The following is a 13,395-nucleotide window of genomic DNA, read 5'->3' on the forward strand; positions in this document are numbered from 1 at the left end:
AGCCAATGCGTCAGGTTACGGGTGTCAACTCAAGTAGAATGGAGCAAAGAAAAATGCAGAGGTTATGTCTGTGAGAGGGTACAGACCAAAGATAATTACTGATTCAGAAGCAAACATTCAGAGTCTGAACAGGGAAGTTAAATAAATTGAAACAAACAAGTGCAAACACATTTGACATGAAAACAAAAAGGAAAATCAACTGATTTTTAAAAAAAAATCAACACTAAACCAGTATTGGTTACTACACTATAGGACAGGGTAGAGCAGGTGCAGAGAAGATTCAGAGTATGTTGCCTGGAATGGAGTATTTCAGTTACAAGGAGAGACAGGGGTAGAGAAGGTGGAGATCATGGTTGAAGTATTCAAAGTAATGAGTATAGACCAGAAGGTAACTTGCCCCCTTCAAGGTAGATAAAATGGGAGAACACAAATTTAGGGAAAGAACAAAATATTGAAAGGGAATCTAAGGATTACATTTTTTCCACCAAAGAGTGACCACAAGATCAGGCCACTAGTGCTATTGAGTCAGCTCTGCCGTTCCTTAATGGCTGATTTATTATTCCTCTCAACCCCATTCTTAGGCCTTCTCCCATAACCTTTGATTCCCTGACTAATCAAGAACTCATCAACTCCTGCTTTAAATATACTTAATGACGAGGCCTCCACAGCCATTCATGTCAATGAATTCTGCAAAGTGGGAATCTATGTTTTTTTTTAAGAACATAGATGACCATATTATAAATACTGAGCCAGTTATTCTGTTGCTTTATCGGGAAATACGAACCATCCAGGAAGATAGTAAGGAATGAGGTAAATGGACAGGTATTACAAATCGTTCAGCGAGAAAGGTGGAGATGGAAGATAGACTGGGGTGCTAGAAACAGATTAGTCCTTTTGGAATGCACAATCTGCATGTCTAGTTGTGGAATCTCATTCAGTTCAGCAGAAATTATGGTGAATAGTCTGTTTGGGTGGTAAGGTGGTGATACATACCTACAAAAGGTGGTGTAAGGCATTCCTTCTTCTCTGTTGGCCTGCAGGTCACCCTTGTGCAAGGTGTAACACCTGCTTAAGCCCATCTCATCACCACCCCCCCCCCCCGCCAAACCTCGATCAGGGTCACTTGAAGCCATGGGAGCAAGTGGTAGGTATGCAGCCACTGATACCAGCCAGACAATCTCTGAAGAGTATTGACAATGGCTGGGATCACCCATCTTGTAAAGACACTGCCCAGAAGGCAACGACAAGCCAATTCTGAGAAAAATTTGCCAAGAACAATCATGGAAAGACATATGTCATATGACACGACACACAATCAACAAATGGCTCAAAGACAAGAGAAACTATCTTTGTTTAGGTTTGGAGAGGGGATGAGGACAAATGCAGGAATCATACAGAGTGACAGTGAGAACCCCATTAACAATAAAGGAAACAGGAATACATCTTAAATGTTCTGGTATGGAAATCATCATAGCAGATGCAATAGAGAAACTGCGAGTACAGAATCTGAAGAAAGAAGTTATGGTTGAGATAGCTTTGGAAGTTGTTGCGCTCAGGTTATTACCATATTCAAGACCAAGAGCACAAGAAAAAGGAAAGTCTAAGAGGGACAATGGGGAAGAACAGAGTGGAAATTAGTAAAAGGTCATGAAAAGGAAGTTCAGAGTCCGAATAAATATCACTGCCATATATTGTGAAATTTATTGTTTGCAGTCACACATTGTAAAATATAATAATGAAAACTATAAATCTCAGTAATCTTACTTCACTAAGATCCTGAGAGGCATGATTTATGAACATTTGGAGAAGCATAATATGATTAGGAATAGTCAGCATGGCTTTGTCAAAGGCAGGTCATGCCTTACGAGCCTGATTGAATTTTTTGAGGATGTGACTAAACACATTGATGAAAGTAGAGCAGTAGATTTCAGATTCAGTAGAGCATATAGATTTCAGCAAGGCATTTGATAAGGTACACCATGCAAGGCTTATTGAGAAAGTAAGGAGGCATGGGATCCAAGGGGACATTGCTTTATGGATCCAGAACTGGCTTGCCAACCTAAGGCAAAGAGTGGGTGCAGATAGTCATATTCTACAAGGAGGTCGGTAAACAGTGGTGTGCCTCAGGTATCTGTTCTGAGACCCCTTCTCTTTGTGCTTTTTATAATTGACCTGGATGAGAAAGTGGAGGGATGGGTTAGTAAATTTGCTGATGACACAAAGGTTGGGGGTGTTGTGGGGCTGTCAGATTACAGCAGGACATCGATAGGATGCAAAAGTGGGCTGAGAAGTGGCAGATGGAGTTCAACCCAGACAAGTGTGAGGTGGTTCATATTTGTAGGTCAAATATGATGGCAAAATATAGTATTAATGGTAAGACTCTTGACAGTGTGGAAGATCAGAGGGATCTTGGGGTCTGAGTCCATAGGACACTCAAAGCTGCTGTGCAGGTTGACTCTGTGGTTAAGAAGGAATACAGTGCATTGGCCTTCATCAATCATGGAATTGAGTTTAGGAGCCGAGAGGTAATGTTGCAGCTATATAGGACCCTGGTCAGTCTGCACTTGGAGTACTGTGCTCAGTTCTGGTCACCTCACTACAGGAAAGATGCATTAACTATAGAAAGAGTGCAGAGGAGATTTGCAAAGATGTTGCCTGGATTGGGAGGCATGCCTTAGAAGAATAGGCTGAATGAAGTTGGCCTTTTCTCCTTGGAGCGATGGACGTTGAGAGGTGACCTGATAGAGGGTATAAGAGTATGAGAGGCATTGATTGTGTTGATAGTCAGATCCTTTTTTCCCAGGGCTGAAATGGCTAGCACGAGAGGGCACAGTTTTAAGGTGCTTGGAAGTAGGTACAGAGGAGATGTAAGGGGTAAATTTTTTACTCAGAGAGTAGTGAGTGCGTAGAATGGGTTGCCGGCGACGGTGGTGGAGGCAGATACGATAGGCTCTTTTAACAGACTCTTAGATCGGTACGTGGACCTTAGAAAAATAGAGGGTGATGTGTAATCCTAGGTAATTTCTAAGCGAAGGACATATTCGGCACAGCCCTGTGGGCCAAAGAGCCTGTATTGTGCTGTGGTTTTCCAAGTTCAGTTGCAGGAAAAAGTTCGGTATTCTGTCTTATAAAAGTCATAAAGTACTCATATAACATGGTCTGACCTGCATCCAAGTCACTATGATAGACAATCACTATCTGACTAATAACACTTGTAACAATTGTACATCTTCACGTCAATACTGAGTAGACCATTTAAACAATCAGTCTGGGTTCGCAGAAGTATGTAAACCTCTGTGGTAGTGCCTTCTACAAGAGCTATTTGGAGTCATGTATTCCAATGAAATGAGATTAGAGGTGTGGGTTGTCGAGTTGCCCTTCCCTATATAAAAAAGACACACAAAGTCAGGTTACCGACAGAGCCAGCTCTTCACAAGAAAGATCATTTTATGTGCACCATGTCTTGATCAAAACAACTTCAGAGGACCTTAGAATACGAATTGTAGAGATGCAGTGCGGCATTTCGGAAAACCTGAGTTTTCAGCAGTCCACAGCAAGAGCAATTCTCTACAAATGGAGAAAATTCAGTACTGTTGCTACTTTCCCTAGGAGTAGGCATGGTGCAAACATCACAACAAGAGTACAATGTGCAATGCTGAAGGAGGTGGAAAAAGAACCCAAGGCTAACAACCAAAGACCTGCAGAAATCTCGAGAGCATGAAGTCTCTGCTCATGTGTCCATTATAAGAAAATCTAAACAAGAATGGTTTTTATGGAAAAACACCACAGAGGAAACCACTACACTTCAAAAAAAAACATCGCTGCACATCTCAAGTTTGCAAAAGACCACCTGATCTGGCACAATGCTTCTGGGACAATGTTCTGTGGACGGATGAGACAAAAGTTGAACTTTTTGGCAGAAATGCACGCCATGTTTGGAGGAAAAAGGACACTGCCCATCATTACCAAAGCCTCATCCTAAAAGTGAAGCATGGTAGAAGGAGCATCATGGTTTAAAAATAAGAAAATTTCTGCTTTGGAATAGCCAAGTCAGAGTCCAGACCTTAACTCAATTGAGATGCTGTGGCGTGACCTGAAGAGGGCTGCTCATGCAAGGTAGCCCAAAAATATTAATGAACTGAAACTGTTTTGTATGGCTGAATGTTCTAAAATTCCTCCTCACCATTGTGCAAGTCTGATCAGCAGCTACAGGAGGTTATTGGTGGAGGTTATTGCTGTGGAGGTTCTACCAGTTATTAAATATAAGGGTTCACATACTTTTTCCAGCCTGGGCAGTGAATGACTAAACAATGTGTTTAATAAAGAAATGAAAAATACAATTGTTTGTGTTATTAGTTCAGGTAGATTGTGTCTATATTGTAACTTAGATGAAGATCAGACCACATTTTATGAGTAACTCATAATGCAGAAAAGAAGATTATAAAGGATCCACAAGCTTTCTCAACTGTTTATAAATACAGAAAAATCAAATTAAATAAACAGTACAAAAAAGGGGGAAAAAGTACTGAAATAGTGTTAATAGTTCATTGTCCATTCAGAAATCTGATGGTGGATGGGAAGAAGCCGTTTCTGGAATGTTGAGTGTGTCTCTTCAGGCTCCTGTACCACCTCTTTCATGGTAGCAATGAGAAAAGTTCATGTCCTGGCTGATGGGAGTCCTTAATGATAGATGCTGCCATTTTGAGGCATTGCCTTTTGAAGATGACCTCGATGCTGGGGAAGCTAGTGCCCGTGATTTCCTGATGAAGGGTCTCAGCCCGAAACGTTGGCTACTCTTTTCTCATGGATGCTGCCTGACCTGCTGAGTTCTTCCAGCATTGTGTACGTATTCTAGTGCCCGTGATGCAGCTTGCTAAGTTTACAACCTGCTGTAGATTTTCCCATTCCTGTGCAGGTGCCCCTCCATACCTGTTAAAATACATTCCACTGTACGTCTATGGAAACAAGCTAGTGTTTTTGGTGACATACCAATTGTCCTTAAACTCCAAATTAAATACAGCTGCCATTGTGCCTTCTTTGCAATTGCATCAATATGTTGGGCCCAGGAAAGATCTTCAGAGATGCTGACACTCAGGAGCTTGAAACTGTTCACACTTTCCACTGCAGATCCCTCTACTTCCCCCCCCCTTCCCGAAGTCCACATCAATTCCTTGCATAGTCACTAATGTAGGAGAAAATAAGGGGTTGCTGAAATGGGTATATATTGTGTCGAATAAAGAGCAGCCATAGCTTGATCTAGAAGACTTATCACAACTATACCAGTGGCTTGGAAAAATTGAATGGTTAAGTTATTCAATGTATAAATGCTTTTAGCTAGAGTGGCAGTGGAGGAGAACAAGCCAGTTAAGTAATGAAGGTCATAGTGTAGGATGGTCGTATAAAGGGACTGGATGAAGGCGAGGGTGTGGGGCTGGGACGAGACTGGAAACTGTCAGAAGCAGAAGACATCAGCGATGTCATGGTTCACAGTGCAAAGGTACTGGAAGAAAGGAGGTAGAAGTCAAGAGAGGAAGAAACAAGTCATACAATGGTGCTAGAAAATTTGTAAACCCTTAAGAATATTCTCTATTTCTGCATAAATATAAAGTAAAATATGATCAGATCTTCACATGGCCTAAAACTAGATAAAGCGAACCCAATTAAATAACACAAAACACACACGAAATGCTGGTGGAACACAGCAGGCCAGGCAGCATCTATAGGGAGAAGCACTGTCGACGTTTCGGGCTGAGACCCTTTGTCAGGACCACTGTCGATGTTTTGGGCCGAGACCCTTCTTCAGGTAAATTACACAAAAAACAATATACTTGTTCATTTATTTATTAAGAAAAATGATCCAATATTACTTATATTTGTTGGAAAAGGTATGTGATTCTCTGGTGTAATGCCTTCTGCAAAGCTATTTGGAGTCAGGTGTTCCAATCAGTGAGATGAGATTGGAGGTGAGGGTTGTATAGGTACCCTGCCCTATATTATACCGCGCACGCACACGTTATTGACACGATTATTGCTCTTCAAGAAAAATCTGTTTGCATGCACCATCCCTTGATCAAAACAACTTTGAGGGCCTAAGAAGAAGAATTGTAGAGATGCACGAAGCTGGAAAAGGCTACAGAAGCATTTCTAAAGACCTGAGTTTTCATCTGTCTACAATAAGAAAAATTGTCTACAAATTAGAGATATTCAGTACTGTTGCTACTCTCCCTAGGAGTGGACATCCTGCAAAGATCACACCAAAAGCACAACATGCAATGCTGAAGGAGGTGCAAAAGACAAATCTCTTGAATTATCTTAAGTCTCTGCTCATGTGTAAGAAAAATGCTGAACAATAATGGGGCTCATGGAATGACACCACAGAGGAAATTACTGCTGTCCAAAAAAAAATTGATGCACATCTTAAGTTTGTAAAGACCATCAGGAGGATGTTCAACAATGCTTCTGGAACAATGGTCTGTGGACAGATGAGACAAAAGTTTAAATTTTTGGCAGAAATGCACACCACTATGTCTGGAGGAAAATGGGCATTGTACACCAACATCAAACCTCATCCCAATTGTGAAACAGAGTGGAAACATGATTTTGGGTTGCTTTGCTGCCTTAAGACCCAGACAGTTTGCAATTGTTGAGGGAGTAATGAATTAAAAATTGTATCAAGACATTTTACAGGAAAACGTCAGGCTAGAAGTCCGTCACCTGAAGCTTAATAGAAGTCCGATAACGCAACAACCAAAAATCTGAAAGACGAGAGTAAATCAACAACAGATTGGTTTAAAAAGAAGAAAATTCATGTTTTGGAATGGCCGAGTTAAAGTTTTGACCTCAATCCTATAGAAATGTTGTGGAAGGACATGATGCAAGTAGTTCATTCAAGGAAGCCCACCAACCAGAGTTGAAGCAGTTTTTTAAGGAGGAATGACCTAAAATTCCTCCAAGTTGATCTGTAGGACAAATCAACAGCTACCGGAAATGTTTGGTTGAAGTTATTGCTATACAAGGGGGTCACACCAGTAACTGAAACCAAAAGTTCGCTTGTTTTTTCCAACAAATATGTGACATTGGATAATTTTACCTCAATAAATAAATGAACAAGTATAATATTTTTGTGTTATTTCATTGGGTTCTCTTTTTCTAGTTTTAGGACTTGTGTGAAGATCTGATCACATTTTACATCATATTTATGCAGAAATAAGAGAAAATTCTTCAGGGTTCACGAACTTTCTAGCATCACTGTTGCTTTGAACCCAGACAGGAAACATTTCTATTGAAGCAAAAGTTGAAATCAGCAGGGCAGATGGAATGAACTGATGTTGACAGAAGACGGTGGTACTGAGATGAACAAAGTCTCCACAAATATGCCTGTACCTTTGTGTTAACTTCTTTCATTGCTTCTATTTCCCCCCTTATAACAATTATTTAAAACTTTGCCAGTTATCTAGACAACTCGTTTCAACATGATCCCTCCATTCTCTCCAGCCCTCTCCCTCCCTGCAATTTAGTTTCTTTGTTTTTCAGTCCACCATGTACGAATGTCATTTCTGTTCATCTCTCCATAGTTAGGTGCCTTATCTGCAGTGTTTCCAGCATTTATTGAATTCTTGGTGATTTCTAGCACCTGGGATATTTCCATCCTCCAGAGAGCTGCATTACTGCAGATACAGTGCTCAGTTATACAAGTCAACAACAACAAGATCCTCAAAACATTGTGTCACAACAGGTCTTTCAACAAAGAAATCAAATCTTTTAGAATAAACCCACACTATTTTGAAATGGAACAATTAATATGATTGACTCAGTAAATATTAAAAGCTAGAAATGCTGCACATCCCTACCTTTGGCAAAGACCCTCTGTTGACTCTGCTTCTTTGAGTTGTAGTTGGGCAGACAGGTCCAGCAGGAACAGATCTTTCACTACATTCAGATACTGAATTCACCATATTGGTTGGCTGGAAGGATGCAGCATATGGAGTTGGAAAAGGATAAAACCCCATCATTGGTGTACATGGTGCTGGCATGAACTGATAGTAAGCATAATCCGTAGAAACAGGAGGCTGTGGAGTTGGCAATATTGGATAAGCAAAGTATGATCCTGTTGAGCTTGGATTTGCTTGAGGCCATCGAATATCACCATTATACACAGGCAACTGCCTGTCAAAAAAAAAACATTAGAAGTTTATAAATATCTGAGAAGACTTCTCCAATCAGCCCACCCCACTTCTGACTAACGCGAGTCCTGACGAAGGGTCTCCGTCTGAAACGTTGACAGTGCTTCTCCCTATAGATGCTGCATGGCCTGCTGTGTTCCACCAGCACTTTGTGTGTGTTGCTTGAATTTCCAACATCTACAGGTTTCCTCGTTTGCTTTTTAACCCCACTTCTGCCTAGTGTTCAGTGAATTGTTTCAGCAAAGTATATAATTTTACAATAACTTCATGAAACTACAATTACCAAACAGCTATCAGTTCATCCCCAAGTGCAAGACCAGTACAGCTGCTGCCTCAAAAACCCTAGTATTTGGGTTAAGCAATGACCTCTCTGTGATTGTATGGATTCCTGTTATGTTCATTTCCTACTGCTCCAGTTTCCACTCACATAAAGAACAAACAAACTGGAAACACAAGGAAATCTGCAGATGCTGGAAATTCAAACAACACACACAAAATGCTGGTGGAACACAGCAGGCCAGGCAGCATCTATAAGGAGAAGCACTGTCGACGTTTCGGGCTGAGACCCTTCGTCAGGACTAACTGAAAGGAAAGATAGTAAGAGATTTGAAAGTAGTTGGGGGAGGGGGAAAAGCAAAATGATAGAAGACCGGAGGGGGTGGGATGAAGCTAAGAGCTGGAAAAGGAAAAGGATCATGGGACGGGAAGCCTCGGGAGAAAGAAAGGGGGAGGGGGGAGCACAAGAGGGAGATGGAGAACAGGCAGAGCAATGGGCAGAGAGAGAGGGAAAAAAACAAACAACTAAATATGTCAGGGATGGGGTAAGAAGGGGAGGAGGGGCATTAATGGAAGTTAGGGAAGTCAATGTTCATGCCATCAGGTTGGAGGCTACCCAGCCGTTGTTCTTCCAACCTGAGTTTGGATTCATTTTGACAGTAGAGGAGGCCATGGATAGACATATCAGAATGGGAATGGGATGTGGAATTAAAATGTGTGGCCACTGGGAGATCCTGCTTTCTCTGGCAGACCAAGCTTAGGTGTTCAGCGAAATGGTCTTCCAGTCTGCGTCGGGTCTCACCAATATATAAAAGGCCACACCAGGAGAACCGGATGCAGTATACCACACCAGCCGACTCACAGGTGAAGTGTCGCCTCACCTGGAAGGACTGTCTGGGGCCCTGAATGGTGGTGAGGGAGGAAGTGTAAGGGCAGGTGTAGCACTTGTTCCGCGTACAAGGATAAGTGCCAGGAGGGAGATCAGTGAGAAGGGATGGGGGGGACGAGTGGACAAGGGAGTCGCGTAAGGGAGCGATCTCTACGGAAAGCAGAAGGGGGGGGGGGGGAGGGAAAGATGTGTTTGGTAGTGGGATCCTGTTGGAGCTGGTGTAAGTTACGGAGAATTATACGTTGGACCTGGAGGCTGGTGAGGTGGTAGGTAAGGACAAGGGGAACCCTATCCCGAGTGGGGTGGCGAGCGGATGGGGTGAGGGCAGATGAGCGGGAAATGGGAGAGATGCGATTGAGAGCAGGGTTGATGGCGGAAAAAGGGAAGCCCCTTTGTTTAAAAAAGGAAGACATCTCCTTCGTCCTGGAATGAAAAGCCTCCTGGAAAGTTCAGTGACCACAGTAAATTCCCCCATGTGTAGATCAATGATAGCAGGTGATGAGTAGGACTATGAGAATGGCACTTCCAAATGTCACAGTATAGAAACAAGCCCATCACACCAACCACTGGGAACCTATCAGTACTAATCCCATCCTAATATTGACACCCATACTTGTGTCTTAGCAATTCAAGTACTTTTCTTGATATTACTTAAATGCAAACTGCAATACAGCTTCCTCCAGTCTCTCCAACAGTGAGGCCCAGATGCAACTCTCTGGGTGGGAAAAAATCCCCCTCAGGTTCCCTCCAAATCTCTCAACCTTTACCTTAAATCTAAGTCCTCTAGCTTATTTTCCTTTACTAAGGGGAAATGTTTGCTGCACTCTATGCTTTTGAACTTTGCACACCACAAACACATCCCCACTTAACCACCATCGCTCCAGTGAGAAATTGCTCCATCCCAGGCAACATCCTGATGAATTTCTTCTCTACATATCCTTCCTCGAGTATGATAACTAGAAATGTGCTCAGTACTCCAGCAGAGATCTAACCAAGGCAAGATTAGTTAAAAAACAAAATGGTGATTGTGGTTGCCATGAACTCACTAGGTGTTAGAGCCTATTTCCTTGTGGTAATGAGGACGATTTCTCTATTCTTTCTTATTATCTTATCCAAACTCGAAGTGGGGTGGGGGGGGGGGGGTACCTAAAATCAGAGCACCTTCGCTTTTTGCTTGCCTACGCAAGGTAATCAATGACTTGCTGCACTTCATCGGTCAAATCCAGATGTTGCACAGTTCAAATATGTCACTACCACATAATGATGCTTGAACTTTTAAGAAACTCCACTTATGCTCTAAGTCACCTATTCTTCATTTCAATTGCTCCCTTATTGCTATTCTTGAAGGATGTTGTTATACAGATCAACTTTGGAGCTTTAACAAAATTCACGAGTCTACCACTAACCTACAGTCCATTTCAATTCAATAAGGAACAATTGGAACACAACAAATGCCACCTTCCTCGCAGAAAACATAGGTTGGTAATATCCTGCAGTCAATGGGAACTGGAAGGATTAAGTGCACAAATTAGATTCTGAGGTTATAGAAAAATGTGACACAGAAACAGGACAGCTCAGCTCATCGAGTCCACACCACACTTACACAATAAAACACTGCAAATGCAATGTTAGCATTGATTTCAAGAGGAATAGAACATAAAAACAAGGAGATAATGCTGAGCTTTAATAAAACTAGTCAGCATGTCTCTGTTTTGATTCTACGGATCTATGTTTACATTTTTGCTCCCAGACTGTTATTGTATTGCTTGATTTTTTATATGCCTGCAACCTTCTATGCGCTAACAATTGATAATGGTTAATTCACTTAAATTTGTGAGCTGGAATGTAAAGGGATTGAATCATCCTGTTAAAAGAAGGAAGGTCTTCTTGCATATTAAACAACTCAAAGCTGACAGTGCTTTCCTTCAAGAAACTCATATTCGTAGTTTTGATAATTCTCGGCTTCTGTCAAAGTGGGCAGGTCAGCATTTTCATTCATCCTTTGCTGCCAAAGCTAGGGGGGGGTCTCCATCCTTATTAATTCAAATATTCCTTTTGAACTCCATAATAAGATATCTGATACAAATGGCCATTTTATTATTGTTTCTGGTAAATTATACAATACTAAAGTTGTACTAGCAAACCTGTATGCTCCCAATTTCGATGATGTTAATTTTTTTGAACGTTTTTTCTCCTCACTACCAGATTTAAACTCATACTCTCTCATACTGGGTGGCGATTTCAATTGCTGGTTAGATCCTAATTTGGATCGATCGTCCTCTGTTACTAGACTACTTACTAAATCTGCCTTAGCTATTCACTCTTTTCTCTCTAACTATGGTATCTCTGATATATGGCGTTTCCTTCATCCTACTGAGAGACTATTCTTTTTTTTCACATGTTCACCATACCTTTACTAGAATTGACTACTTTTTACTCGATAATCAACTTATCCCATTTGTCTATTCTTGTGACTATCAGAGTATACTCATTTCTGACCATGCCCCAATTACTTTGTCTTTAAATTTTCCTGGTCTCCCTCAGAGGAATAAACACTGGCGTTTTGACTTGACTTTATTATCGGATGATGATTTTCTAAAATTTATTAAGGATCAGATAACCTTTTATTTTAACACCAATACATCATCTGAAATGTCATCCCAGATTGTCTGGGATGCCATGAAAGCATATTTGAGGGGTCAAATAATCTCCTATACAGCAAATCTTAATAGAAAGTCCTGTGCAGATCGATTAGACCTCATTAATCAGATTAAAGAATTGGATCAACTGTATGCTCAAACTAAGAATCCTGAATTATATAAGAAGCGTGTAGAACTTCAAACTAAATTTAATCTTCTGTCTACTCAACCTGTCGAACGCCAACTTCTTGAAAGTAAGAGTTGCTTCTATATTCATGGTGACAAATCTGGTAAATTTCTAGCCAATCAGCTGAGACGTTCCAAAGCCAAACAACATATTACAAAGATCCGGAAGGAGAATGGAGACTTTACATCGGATCACTTAGAAATCAATGACGCATTTAAAAATTTCTATTCTCGACTTTATTCCTCTGAATCTTTGAATGGCAATATCTCTGTTGATCATTTTTTAAATAATCTGAATATTCCTTCGCTTTCATCTGATTTTAAAGCCAAACTTAATGCGCCTATATCATCAGAAGAAATATCTTTTGCAATTTCTGCATTGTCTTCAGGGAAATGTCCTGGACCTGATGGGTTCCCCGTAGAATTTTATAAATCATTCTCTTCACTTCTTTCTCCTCAGTTATTCTCAGTATTATCTGACTCGTTTAATTACGGTAAATTGCCACCCTCTTTTAATGAGGCATCTATTATTCTTTTATTAAAAAAGGGTAAAGACCCAACAGAGTGTTCCTCGTATAGGCCGATCTCTTTGCTTAATGTTGATGTTAAAATCTTGGCCAAAGTTTTGGCTTATAGATTAGAAACTGTTATTCCCTCTATTATTTCTGATGATCAAACTGGTTTTATTAAAAACCGTCTCCCTTTTTTAAACATTCGGCATTTATTTAACATTTTATATTCACCTTCAACTGGGATTCCTGAATGTGTTATTTCCCTCGATGCGGAGAAAGCATTTGATCGTATAGAGTGGAACTACCTTTTTGGAGTTTTAGAAAAATTTGACTTCGGTCAAAGTTTTATCTCTTGGATCAAATTGCTGTATTTGTGTCCTACTGCCTCTGTTTTGACTAATTTTCAGAAATCCCAGTTATTTAACCTCAAACATGGCACCCGCCAGGGATGCCCTTTAAGTCCCTTTCTCTTTGATTTGGCTATAGAACCTTTGGCGATAGCATTCCGAAATTGTCCTGAATTGACCGGGATTTGGAGAGGGGGTGTTGAGCATACAGTTTCTCTTTATGCTGATGACTTATTACTTTTTCTTTCAAATCCGTCTACATCCTTACCTCCAATGTTTTCACTTCTTGATCAGTTTAGCCAGTTCTCTGGCTATAAACTTAATCTACATAAGAGCGAACTTTTCCCAATTAATAAAGAAGCA

General features: G+C 40.8%; 1 protein-coding gene across 7 annotated transcripts in view; it reads right to left on the reverse strand.

The window, feature by feature from the left end:
* Positions 1–13,395, reverse strand: part of secisbp2l (SECIS binding protein 2-like) — a 197,699-nt gene that overhangs the window by 90,330 nt on the left and 93,974 nt on the right. For all 7 annotated transcript variants that reach the window (XM_073032863.1, XM_073032859.1, XM_073032858.1 and 4 more), the window contains one exon: positions 7,851–8,166. In XM_073032863.1, coding sequence (XP_072888964.1) covers positions 7,851–8,166 — 316 coding nt within the window. The remainder of the gene's footprint in view (positions 1–7,850; positions 8,167–13,395) is intronic.

Source organism: Hemitrygon akajei, chromosome 30, assembly GCF_048418815.1.
Source record: "Hemitrygon akajei chromosome 30, sHemAka1.3, whole genome shotgun sequence".
Taxonomy (NCBI): Eukaryota; Metazoa; Chordata; class Chondrichthyes; order Myliobatiformes; family Dasyatidae; genus Hemitrygon; species Hemitrygon akajei.